This window comes from Castor canadensis, chromosome 1 (genome assembly GCF_047511655.1).
Source record: "Castor canadensis chromosome 1, mCasCan1.hap1v2, whole genome shotgun sequence".
Taxonomy (NCBI): domain Eukaryota; kingdom Metazoa; phylum Chordata; class Mammalia; order Rodentia; family Castoridae; genus Castor; species Castor canadensis.
Window position 1 is genome coordinate 19,369,787 of NC_133386.1, and position 12,847 is coordinate 19,382,633.

Consider the following 12,847-nt stretch of genomic DNA (forward strand, 5'->3'; position numbering starts at 1 on the left):
GTCACTTTTTTAAATTAAATTTGGGCACAAGTAACAATTTATATTCATGATTACTTTGTGTAGTCAAAGAAATCGTTTATTTCCCTTTCTTTAAAATAGAAGTTAGGGAACCATAATACTGTATAGTAGTTTACAAGCATCATCTTTTAAGACATTTTAAATGTAAAAGTTTGGGGTTTGAAGAGACTAACTCACAAGCATAAAGTATTCAGATGAATCAGCTGGAGAACCAAAGTTATGTGTAAACGATGTTTTACATGGATTTCAACACTTTTTTAAATCACAAATTAACTAACCCTAACTTTTCTTTTTTCCCCTCCTTTCTCTTGCTAATGACATGTGTTCTCTTGGCCAAAGTTCACACTAAGTTTAGCAAATTAAATCCAAGTGTGTGCTGTGCTGTTTAAACTGAAAGAATCATGCTTCTGAAATAGTTTGCAAGTCTGTTGATTACACCAGAATTCTCCTGATGGTGTTGGATTTCAAAAGCAAAGTTATCTCTGACTCTCTCTTTGCTGCCACTTCTTTGCTGTAATAAATTCTCTCATAAAGTATTCCTTTAGAACATTTTCTATATTTCCCAATGACCTGAACAGCCTGGTACCTAGAATTCTACAATAAACCAATTCCACAGTTGGTTTTCCCCCGTCCCTGCACATTTCAGAAAGAATTCTCTTTAATCATCTTTGAATCATGTCACGTTTTGCTTGGACATGTCTTTCTTGAAACCAAAACTCTGGCACACACTTCAAGATTCTCCACTACTTGTCCTTCATCTCTGTAAGGACTCACAGAATCACAGAATATCAGAACCCCTCACTCAATGTTGGTTCCCGATGCAGACTCTCCACTCCAGCTAAGTAGACCTGCTTATTTTTCCTTCCACAGACACACTTTCAAAACTGCTTCTGACTATATAAATGTTATATTCCCAAATAAACCACAAAACATAATTCCTTTTTCTCTAGCTATTCTCTAAATAATTATACTAACAATATTTTCTTTCAGTGTTTCCTAAATATCCATAAATTCATGTTTCTAAATAAATATACCACAGTGGGAGTTCGTACTTTGTTTTTGCTTATTTCACATGTATTAAGTTGTCACTGACCCTATCTTATTCAAGTTTTAATGTATATTATTAAATCCCAAGGATATAAAGCTGGGATGCACAGATAAATTAATCAAAATCCCAGAACACACTAATAGGTTAGAAAAGCAGGTTTAATGATCTTATATTTAAAAGAAAAACATAAAATTTCTACTCTGGAATGTAATACTACTACTAATAATAACAGTGCTATTGATCAGTGCCCAAGGATAAAAGGAAGCATATATGGCTATATAGTAGCACATAATTTTAAAAAGACTTTGGGATATTAATTAATCTGAGATCTAGCTGAAGCCAGCTATGATTGTAAAAAAGCCTAAAAACAGAATATATGAGTGAAATATATGGTGGGATCTTGTCAACAAGAGTCCCCTTGATGACAAATATTGCATGACAGAGGAGTGAGAACTGATTTGGATAGTAACCAGTAGTCCAGGGAGAATTGGCGGTAACTTCAGAGAGTCAGTTTCGGTTATACAGAAGAATAAACTGAGTCATGTGAGATTCCGCTTCCAACTATTACTGCTAAATTCCTCTACTCTCATCAGAAAGGCTAATCATAATTAGAAAACTTAGACCATGGGCTAGGATGCCATGGTGGTGTCTTAAGCATCCTTAATTTCTTGGCCCAAATAACCTTTTAGGACACTGTGATTCCTTGTTATATGATAAAATAAACCAATCCACTGAAATAACTTTCTAGGAAATAGGTTAAAAACAAGACAAGAAGGGTATAGATGAAGCTACTGGATATATGCTAGATTCAAAACTGTTATGTGTAATTTTATTAGCTAACATAATAGATAACTTACATGTACATAACTTAGGAGAACTTTCCTCTGATGCCGAGAGACTTTAAAATCAGTTTTATAACAATTAAGAAAACATTTCTACAAAGAAAAAGATTGGCCTTTGAAAGAAACCAAAAATGGCTAACTTCATATAAAATATAAGTAAATGTTGAGAAAAATTGCATGCAAAGAAAACTAAGAAAAAGAAGTCTCCTTAAAGTGGGTATTTTCATAAGGAAAGCAATATTACTCAGTCCTTGTTGTATACCTGCCCATCCGCCTATCTGAGACAAAACACTAAGAGAAATAAAAATAAATCCAATCCAAAAAGAAAACTTCTTGAAGCTACAAACTCAAAAGAATATTCTCTCTCTTTTTTTTTTTTTTTTGGATAGTACTAGGACTTGAATTCACAGCCACAGCTTGCTAGGCAGTCTATCTCTTGACCTATATACCCCAAGCCCCTTATGCTTTTGTTATTTTTCAGATAGGGTCTCATATATTTTGCAAGGGCAAGTCATCCTACTTATATCTCTTGCATAGCTGGGACAACAGGCCTGTACCACTATGCCCAGCTTTTTTGTTGAGATGGGATCTTATTAACCTTTTGCCTGGGCTGGCCTCAAAATGCCATCCTCCCATTTCTGTCTCCTGAGTTACTAGGATTACAGGTATTAACCACCACATTTGGTCCATAAAAGAATATCCTTCATTGCACTTGCTCAATGTTTTGGATTTAATCAACTAAATTACTTTTGAGTATTATTTCCTACAATCTTTTGAAATAATAAACATGGTTTTATGAGGAATCTGCATTTTATCAGAAGAATGAAATAAAGTGCCCTAGCTGAGATAATCTTCTTGTACTCTCTGCTTAGCATAGTGAAAAATGCACATTCCAGGTGAGTAGCTTATCCCAAAGTGCATTTGAATTTTATTTGTAGATAGTCTCTATTGCTTCAATATCCTTCTTCCCCCTTGACTGATCTATCTCAACATTCCTTTCAGGAAGCAATCACGAACAATTTCTGGAGAGTCTATTGCAGGTAATTCCATGTGCACTCATTCTCTTTTATGTCAGGTAAACTGACAGTTGTCATAGCCAGTGGGAAAGTACAGCACAGAGGATGAGAAAGAAGACTGGAAACAATGTAAAAGAATACAGCAATGAAATTCTATTGGTTTTTTTTAAAAAACAGAAAATATGTCAAAGCTTACTGCATTGTAAACTGAAGTAATAAAACAATATAGAATTGATGACCATCTATCATTTTAAAGTCACCAAAATTAGCTATAGGAATGAAAGTACACTAGTCTAGTTACTTTTGATATAAATTATACTAGGCTTTTGTTTTTTTAGGTTGGTTTCTAATAAAAGAAATGGTGAGGATAAATTGACTAGAGGATGACTGATTTGGAAAGGGGAGGTGAAGGTCACTGGAGATCCCAGAATTTCTAAGCTCCAAATTGCCAATATTCAGACAGTCTTCTTGATGAATAGTGCCCAGATGGTAGCCACAACACTGATATGTGGTCTTAGCTGCTATTTGACAGGAAACTGTCACCAGTAGGTGACCCCATCAGGAAAATTACTAAGTGATCCAAGAAAGGGCCTGTAGGCCAGTACACCAGGGGTCCCTGAGAAGCAGAAGGCAGAGCTTCAGGAAAAATAAATTTTCAGTTGCAGCTTACACAAAGGAGGTTTCACAGAATTTCTTTGCAGACAGGAAAAATAAAAGCAATTTAGTTTTCACAGATGTTCTGTCTAATAAGAGGAAAAGCTAATTCCCTTTGAAAAGAGCCGAGATAACATATATAAATGGCAAAGTGAATGGTGTAATCCCTGTAATAAAAAAAACACCAAAGTTAGCTATAATGCTATTCTATGAGCACAATCCAGGGTGTGATCAATTGATAGAATAGTGTATAGACATTGTCTCTGCCATACAACAGCAATAAGAAAGCAAAAAGGAAACAAAGTAATCCAAACCAATATATAAGTCCTTCCTCAACATGAGTAGTAAACACAAAGCCAACTGAATTTCCAGAAACATAATTCTGTTGTCAGAAAGCAATCTCTATTAGCAAGTATTTTTGGCAAAGTGATACAATTTGAAACAGATTTAAGAGAGGGGAGTCTTTTAGTCCCTTCCTCCCACAAAACAATATCTTATAATAGAATCTGGAAGATAATGCTACCATATGAAATGATGCAATATTGTTTCTTCCTAGAGCAAGAACTTACTCTTCCAATATCAATAATCAATTGCCTAGGTCAATGAAGGAAAAATATTAAATATTGAAATAAACCCATTCAATCTAGATTTTGCCTTTCCTTTTCAGATTTCTCCAAGTGCTGATATTTCACACATTTTAACTTGTGCTTTTAGAATGTTCCTTTCAAGCACTAGAAGAAACTACACTGAACATTAAAATGTAGTAAATTAACATTAAAGTGTAAAGAATTACATTTGTGTCTTAAAAAGTAATCAGTATGTGTTTTGAATTTAAATTTGTGTTTTAAATAATGAGTTTGTGTCCAAAAAGAGCTACCCAAGTCATAATTTAAAAAAATCAAAATTCAGAAATAAGAATCAGGTATTGAAAGTCACAATATTGCAGCAGAAAGTTTTTTCCTGAAAGCAAAGTCTGAAATTAAAATGTATGATTTTATATTGTTTTTGTTTTGAAAACTCTGTTCTCCTTATAAATGAAATGGCAATAAGAATGCTTTTGAATTTTTATAATCAGGTCTCATACAAATAATAACTGACTATTGTGTAAATATTTTTAAATGAAGCCATGTCTGTAACCTTTTAAAATATTTTGATTTAAGAAACATGAATGCAGCAATTCCCTCAAGATTCTCTTCCTCATGACAACACGTACAAGTGTGAATTATCCAAAATGCTCATTTTCAACCAATGCCTCAGTTTCCTTATAAATCTGCTAAGCAATTAAGAATAGATCAGCTCAAAACTCTCATTTTATCCAAAAATGTATAGAAGCTGATGTGAAGACAGTAAATAAATCCTTTATGGAAGAAATTCTTTGAGAATTCACATCTACAAGATGCTGGGGAGAAAAAAATCAAAGCTTTTAACCTCAGGTTTATCTGTTTCATTTAAAAAGGTCATTTTAAACCTGACATCTGATATCCAAAACAAACAAATATAATTTATAATTGGTCTAACATGAAATTTTGAACAAGTCATTGTATTGGTAGATAAAGACTAGAAGCCAGAATTCCGGAGGTCTTCCGTGCCATTTCTCACAAAACAAAATAATATGGGAGGAAGTGAGAAAATTTGGATAATCTTAACATATAAAGTAAGCAAAATAAACAAGTTGTTTTAATTATTTACTTTTCCTTTTATCTAAGATACACCAAAATTGAAAATATAAGTTTCTGATGTCCTAATGGAATGACATTAATCCCACATTCCCAGGGATGTTTTGCAGGTGCAACAAGGGGTACTAGTGGACAAAGAAACACCTTCAGGTGTCTAAGACAAGAATATGCTGTCAAATTAGGGGATGGTGATTTTTTTTCTGTTGATCACTTTGCCTGGATTAGTCCATTAAACTTGGAAAAGCATGTACCTCGAGCCAATAAGCTTACCAAACACAAACTCAGACTATGAGGCAATCACCATCTATGTCAAATCCACAGCTGGACACTTTGCATGGAGAGTTCGGTGTCTTGTCTGCTCCTCCTACTGCAGAAACACTGTGGGATACAGTCTTATACAGTATAATTATAAGGAATGAGGATAAAAAGCAATGTCTGGGTGGGTGTGTACTGAGAAGGGTAAAGTCTTTTCCCCACAGTGCTAGAAATAAACAGACTATACTATGATCCCAAAAGTACATCATGCAATACCCTGACTTTCCTAGTACTTTTCTTTCCCAAATATAATGCCTACCTTCAGTGTGGACTGCAGAGACATAGGTCCAATTGTAACGCTTGACTATGTCAAGCATCGCCCTTGCCTGCAAAGTGTCAGAAGGGACAACCCTCAGGAAGTATTTGTACAAAGTTTTGTCACTCAGGTCAATGCTTGTGGCAGAGTAAGCGATTTGGGGGATGTCAAACAGCTGGAGCAGGTTCTGGACTTGAATGGCTACAGAGCTGGAGCCCGGGCCGATCACTCCAGCTATAGGCTTCTTAGTTCTGCCTGGGGGGAGGGTCTGGCCATCAGGCAGGCAACGGTTGAGTCCATCCTTTTCATCTCGAATGGAAATCAGAGAGTCCCTGATGAACTCAATGCTCTGTTCCAGAGCTACGGAAGAGTGCCAGCAAGAGTCCCTGATCTCACTGCCCAGGGTGATGTTGGGCAGGAGGACCGGGTCTGCGTTGATCTTATCCAACGTGTGGAACATGGCCTCCACCCTCTGGATGCCATACTGCTCCCTGATCTCTCCACACTTCCTTTCAGGCACCTTCTCTGCCGGAGGCTGGTGATGGACTGAAAAGAGGGCTCCGATAATGACATCTCCATCCATTCTGGCTACAGAGCGCTGAGATGAGGCACCCGCCAGCAACACTGTCCTGTTGGAGCTTCTGGAGAAAAGGGACATCTCCAAAAAGATCGCTGAGAAGAAAACCAAGAGGAGCCGGACCATTGTGGTTGAGAACGGGGTTCACAGCCCCACCAGCTGCGTCCCCTCGCTGGTCCCACTTGCAGGCTCCCGGCCCGCACCAGAGACGCCCGGACGGACGGTGCCTCTCGCAGCTTGGTCCCTGAGCCACCACTGATGGTCCAACGCCTTCGCCGCCTCCACCTCTGCCTCTTTCCCCTGCACTTCCTCCTCTTGGTCCTCCAAGAACGCTCCACGCCCTGGAGGCGCTTTCCAGAGGAATTCGAGTCCCCGTTCTTTACCGGTGCATCAAGGTAAATTGGTCAAGTGCACAATGGGCAGCCGTAAGCTGGACGCTGCTGATAAAAGAGGGAGAAAATCAAAGTCCGATTATCCGAGGACCTGTGTTTGAACTATGGGGTCAGTGATGCCAAGTGTTGCCCCGTCCATTTCACTTCAACACATTCTGATATCAGCTTCAGGAACAGCTAGGGAGGCAGCTCTGGTCAGTGAAGAAAGTAATGTGCGGATTCCAGAGCTCTCACGGGTCCCCCGCGGCGCAGAGCCCCGCTGACCCGCCCCCTCCTCCAACCTCAAGACTCTCCTAGGTCCTACCAAGATTTCTGACGGACGAAGGGAGGGGAGAGGGGGAGGAGTTAAGTTATTCAACCTAGGAGAACTTTTAGGATTTGAAAAGATCAACTTTTCCCAGAAGAAAATCTGGAAACTCGTTGTAAAGGTGGATGCGCAACTTTAAAAATGAACGAGAACATGGGGTGCACCATTTACTTTGAGGGGTTGGAGAGACTCTGACATACAATCCAAGTAATAAATATAAATCTGTCAGCTTGTGAAAAATCCATATTAGTTACTAAGGCAACGCCTGGTAAAGTCTCCGTATGTTGGAGTTTTTTTCCCCCTAAGAAGTATGGCTTGCTGTAGATGTTCAAGGGGAAGGGGTACAAATAAGGTAACTTGTTTTCTGAGATGAAGAAAAGAAGTAGTGGGTCTCCTTTCATCCACCTATATTCCGGGACCTTGTGGCTTTGCATAGTTGCTGGAAAGGGAACAGAGGAGGGTGCTTCTGGGTGGCTTTGGCCACGGCAGCAGGAGCCGCGCCGCGCTCAGAACCCTGGACAGCGCTCGGTCCTAGCCGCGGACCTGGTTCCCCGCAGGGCCTGCAAGGGATGCTTTGAGCGGTGCATGGCAATTCCTTGAAGCCCCTCCACACCCCCACCCCCCACTCTCCCAACCTGCCTCCTTCACGTTCTTTACCCCCCCCACACACACACAAGCACCCCTACACACACACACACACACACCCCTCCCCTCGCTTCCCCACCATCTCTCCACCCTCATTCTCTTCCCCTTGCAACGCTTCTGCAGGTATATATTCAAACCCAACCGCTTTCCGGAGCAGAGGCGCCAAGTCTTAGTCGCCTGCGGAGCTGAAGTTGGCTCCCTCTTCCGTCCCTCCTGGATCCCTTTCTCAAGGTGAGAGTCAAGACAAGAAAGGGGTTGTCGGGAGCCAGCGGGGAGTGAAAGCACAGAAGGCAAGGCAGGCAAAAGGAGGAAGTCAACCCACTCCCGATGCTTCCCAGGCATGCAGGACTAAAAGAAATAAATAAGGGAAGATGCTTCTGGGTCCAGGAGAAAATCTGATGGATAGGACTGTGTCTGCAGCTGGGGGTAGGTTTCACCGCGGGAAGGTGTCCGCTCACCTGAGTCTTTTGGAGAATATGGACCTGAGACATACCTGAGTCTGTGTAGACAGGGCTATGGTCAGAGGACTGCAGCCGCCCTGGGTTCGCAGACGCCTCAGCTCTAATCCAGACGGTGCAAGGATGTGATCTGGGCTGTACACTAGTGCCCTCTTTCTTCAGCACTATTTTACCGCAAGGGAAAAAAGGGGGGGAGGGAGGCAAAGAAAAAAAAAAAAAAACAGGTCACCCAAGGCTTGTCTATTATTCCAAGCATAAAAATCAGTCATTTGATAGAAGAGAGAAAAGCTTAGAGCGACCTGGGGACTATTATTTCCTGTAGTACCTACCAAAGAAGTCCTAATGAAGCTAGAAGACATATGAATAGTCAGTCATGTGTGTCCAAAGGAGTGAGGGGCTGCCTAGGCTGCTTTGGGTGGATAGCTTTGTATATACGTCAGGAACTCAAATTTATTCTCCCTGTTTAGAAATAAAGCACACACCCAGGAAATCAGAGTGTGTATAGACATCTAGGAAAAGGCTTTATTAATGGGTTGCAAGGGGAAAAAAAGGAAGAGTCTGCATGGGGTGGGAGTGAAGAAAGGAGGGAAAATACACATCATGAATGAAGGTAAGCCAAAAGAAGAGATGCAAACCACAGCCCTTGCCAGGTCAAGATGTGACTAAATTGAGAATGAGAGTCAGGTCACATGAAAACATTGGAATGGAAAACACTTTATCCAAATTCCTCCCTGGTTACCAGCACTTTCCGGAAAGGTCTTGCAGTGTTGCTTCTTACTGTGTGAAAAGTGGCAGTTAAATCAGGTTCCTCTGGGAACATGATGGTCAAGCAGAATATATCCTGGCTTTTTCAGAGGAGAAGACAAGTGCACAGTGCCTTTCCAATCTTAAAGCTTCCATTTGTGTCATCTGCAGAGCAGAGATTGGCCTATGTGAAGCACTTTATCATTGTCTTGTTCCTGTCACTATGATGCCATGGAAAGGTGCCATGGTCAGGCTGTGGGAATGAACCACATGAAGCAGTTCCATGTACCCGTCAGTGTGGTTCTGTGAAACTTAGGAAGGGAAGCAATGGCTGCAGTCAAGAACAAAAGGTCTTCTTGTTCTGCCATTTGTCTTTTTTCCAACTGTCAAATTTTTCTGGATTTTTTTCCTTAGACAATGTAAGGAGAGTAGGAAATTTTTTTTTTCCCACAAATAGTGCACTGAAGCAGGCACACACTCTTTAGGCTAAATTATGTCAGTTCCTGAAGGTAGCCACACATTTCCTCTAGAAAAGCTGGAAGCGGTAAGTTTCTGTTTTTACACACAGGGCAAAATCATTTTCTGTTTGTTCCCTAAGAACATGCAAAAAGAGCAAGCCACAGCTATCCACAGTGCCTCTTAGTTTCTCACTTCTAATGGCCATTTACATTTAACTTCAGATGTCATTCTAGTTTCATAATCCGCAAACATGATTTTCCTTAACTATTTCATATATGGAGAGCATATGCCATATGTAAACCATTAAATATGATTACCCAGATTAGATAAAGTAATGTCTCTGAAGTCTACAATCATCTTCATGATGTGCTCCTCAAAACTGGAGATAATTAATGTATCACATTGCAATAGTTTAGAAAGGACTCTACTACTTAAGGAATAACTAAATGTTCAGATTTATGGGTTCTCAAACTCACTTTGCAGTACAAATAAAATCTACATATTCCAGCTGGCAAAAACAAATCATTTTTAAGAACATGAACTTGGTGATCAAACTACAATCATCTTCATGATGTGCTCCTCAAAACTGGAGATAATTAATGTATCACATTGCAATAGTTTAGAAAGGACTCTACTACTTAAGGAATAACTAAATGTTCAGATTTATGGGTTCTCAAACTCACTTTGCAGTACAAATAAAATCTACATATTCCAGCTGGCAAAAACAAATCATTTTTAAGAACATGAACTTGGTGATCAAAACATAACAGATGTATGCATATGCATAAATTATATACTACAGATGTTAAAGAAAAATTAATTTCAAATGTATCAACTTGCAATTATCAATTAAATTTGCTTATAATTATTTAAGACTAAATGTTAGAATGCACAAGGATGAAAATAAGGAAAGAAGGCACTCAGACAGGATGAGACAAGATCACCAAAATATCCATCCTCTTTCTGGAAGTAAAAGCTTTATCATGACAGACAAGGTATAATACATGTACAGACATCTAAGAAGGATATCTATCAGAAACACTGAAGACAATTACTGAAAGAATGAGTTGCATAACAAATTAACAAAGACAAAGCACTATGAGTTCAAAGAGTGTTTATTAAAGGTAGATGAATACAGAAGTACTGTCAATATGAATATTCATTCAGTACTGATAGGGTAGTATATTGCACTTAATATATGATTTGTAGCAGGATAAATAATGTTTTTAATATTCTTGTTTGGGAAATCTATTTTATATAAAATGTAGTGGAGTTCAAGCAAAAAAAGATCTGACATACTATCTGAAGACAATGAGTTCGTATGCTGTTGTATACCATAAGAAAGTAGAACACAGTGTTTGCCATGTGTATTTGTTAATAAAGCAAATGTTGCCCATAAACAAAATTACCATCCCTCTCCTGTGAATTTGTGCATAATTCTCATTGCTCTCCACCATAATAAATATTTCAGAGGAACAACTCTACATTATAACTGAGAAAAAAGATGGAAAGTTTTCCACATAGTATCAGTTAAAAATCCAAACCCTTCAAACCAGAAAGGCAGGTATAAGATAAAAGAAAGAAATAGATGAGTCAAGTGTGTATTCCAAATTATAGTGTACTCTAGTGGGTATTTTGAAAATTGAAGTTTACATAGTCAATGGAATATGGAAGTGAAGTATACACAAGAGATAATAAACTCATTACTAAAGAGGTAGCACTGACTGAAAATAGAAATGGGATCAAAGAAGGTCTTTGTAGAAAAATGATTCGTGGAAAATTGATATGTAATGTATTACTAAGGGAATATAATGGATGTTCAAGATAGATCAATGTCGTTTCAAGTGAATAGCATGCTTTTCTATAAACTATCATACTCCATGGACAATTGATTTAATATAGTATGACATTTCTTACATTCCTACATTTAATTCATGGGTTCAGCAAGATAATTTAAGCCCCAGTGAAAATGTTTAGTTTATTTATCCAATTTGGCTATCTACACTGCTTAAATCAAGACAGAAATTGCCATATCATCACTAGGCTTTGTTCTCTGAAGTGAAAGCAATAAAAATTATAAGATAAAATCTTGTCCCTTCAGAAACTCAAAATGTTTTTATAAAACATGGCTACCTAACAAAGTTAATTTTTTTCAAGAACTTTTTTTTATGGTGGAGTGGAGTTTGAATTCAGGGCTTTGCACTTGCAAAGCAGGTGCACTACTGCTTGTGCCACACCTCCGGTCCATTTTGCTCTGGTTATTTTGGAGATTGGATCTTGAGTAGTACTTTCCCAGGCTGGCTACAAACTGCAATCGTCCTGATCTCAGCCTCCATGTAGGTAGGATTACAGGTGTGAGCCACCAACTCCTGACTTACGAACATTTTTTTTTAAAAAATGAGATCTAAAAGAGGCCAAATTTCATATGTATAATCATATATATATACTATTACTTTATTGGTATGATTAATTAGGCTAAGACAATGCATAGAAATAGTAGCAAAAGCATCAGCTTCCATAAGTAATTAGAAATTACCAATGGCACTATGCACTCATGCAGGTGGACAGGGAAACAGGCATTTGGCCACATATTGTCCTTCCACAACACTCCAAGTACTGAAATACAATTGAGGAGAATAATGCAAACACAATTATTCTGGAGGCAAATGAGGGCTGCAATTATTGTCTATTTTATTTCTTGCTATTTTCCCAGGGCCTCAACAATCTCTGACTCATGATAGGTGCTCAAATATTTGTTGAGTAAATGAATGAATACATTTTTCTTGAGCACTAAAATCATCACCTGTACTAATGCCTCTCTTCAAGAAGATCAAAGTCAGTTTACATGTGTTTCTCATTTATTCTTCATGCAGTAAAGGAAAAGTGGGTTTTTTGCCTCTTCCTCAAGTTCTACTGTAATTAAAAATTAAACTATTTAGAACCATATTTACATTACAAATTTTATTATATTTGAAATATTAAAATGTGTTCCAAATTTGATGAAACCATTTTCTTTACCATACTACATACGTTAACCTATAACAAATGAAACTTAGAAAGTTTATAAAGATAAAAAGATGATAATAAGTAAATGGAAACTATCCTTAATCCAACATTGTGGTGATACAATTTGAAAATAGCCATTTGAAATATCCTCAGAATTATCATATAAGATGGGTAAAACAGGCTTATTACCATACTCCTACAAATAGGAGGCACTAAGAATCTGTTCCTTATGTGAGCTTAGAGAGCAAATTAGAGCAAAAACCACATCACACTACTTTTATTCCAAATTCATTAATAGAATGAAATAAAAACCAGCCACATGAACCGAGCTAGGTGTTACTTATTTTCATTTTTCCTTCAGCTTTCTCTTCTCAGACAAAGCTTAAGGAATAAAAAAAACTGAATTTGAATTCCTTTCCTTTGGGCCTTTCTTC

General features: G+C 38.2%; 1 protein-coding gene across 9 annotated transcripts in view; it reads right to left on the reverse strand.

Moving 5' to 3' along the window:
* The window catches only part of Grm1 (glutamate metabotropic receptor 1), a 406,588-nt gene extending 398,236 nt beyond the window's left edge, over positions 1-8,352 (reverse strand). For 5 of the 9 annotated variants that reach the window (XM_074072604.1, XM_074072567.1, XM_074072610.1 and 2 more), the window contains exons 1-2: positions 8,240-8,352; positions 5,829-6,842 (exon numbers count right to left, since the gene is read on the reverse strand). In XM_074072604.1, coding sequence (XP_073928705.1) covers positions 5,829-6,528 — 700 coding nt within the window. In that variant the 5' untranslated portion in view covers positions 6,529-6,842; positions 8,240-8,352. Of the gene's footprint in view, positions 1-5,828; positions 7,395-7,888; positions 8,076-8,239 lie in introns of those variants that run through there. The other 4 variants (XM_074072583.1, XM_074072592.1, XM_074072599.1 and 1 more) reach the window with 4 other exon arrangements.
* Positions 8,353-12,847: the final 4,495 nt, after the last annotated feature.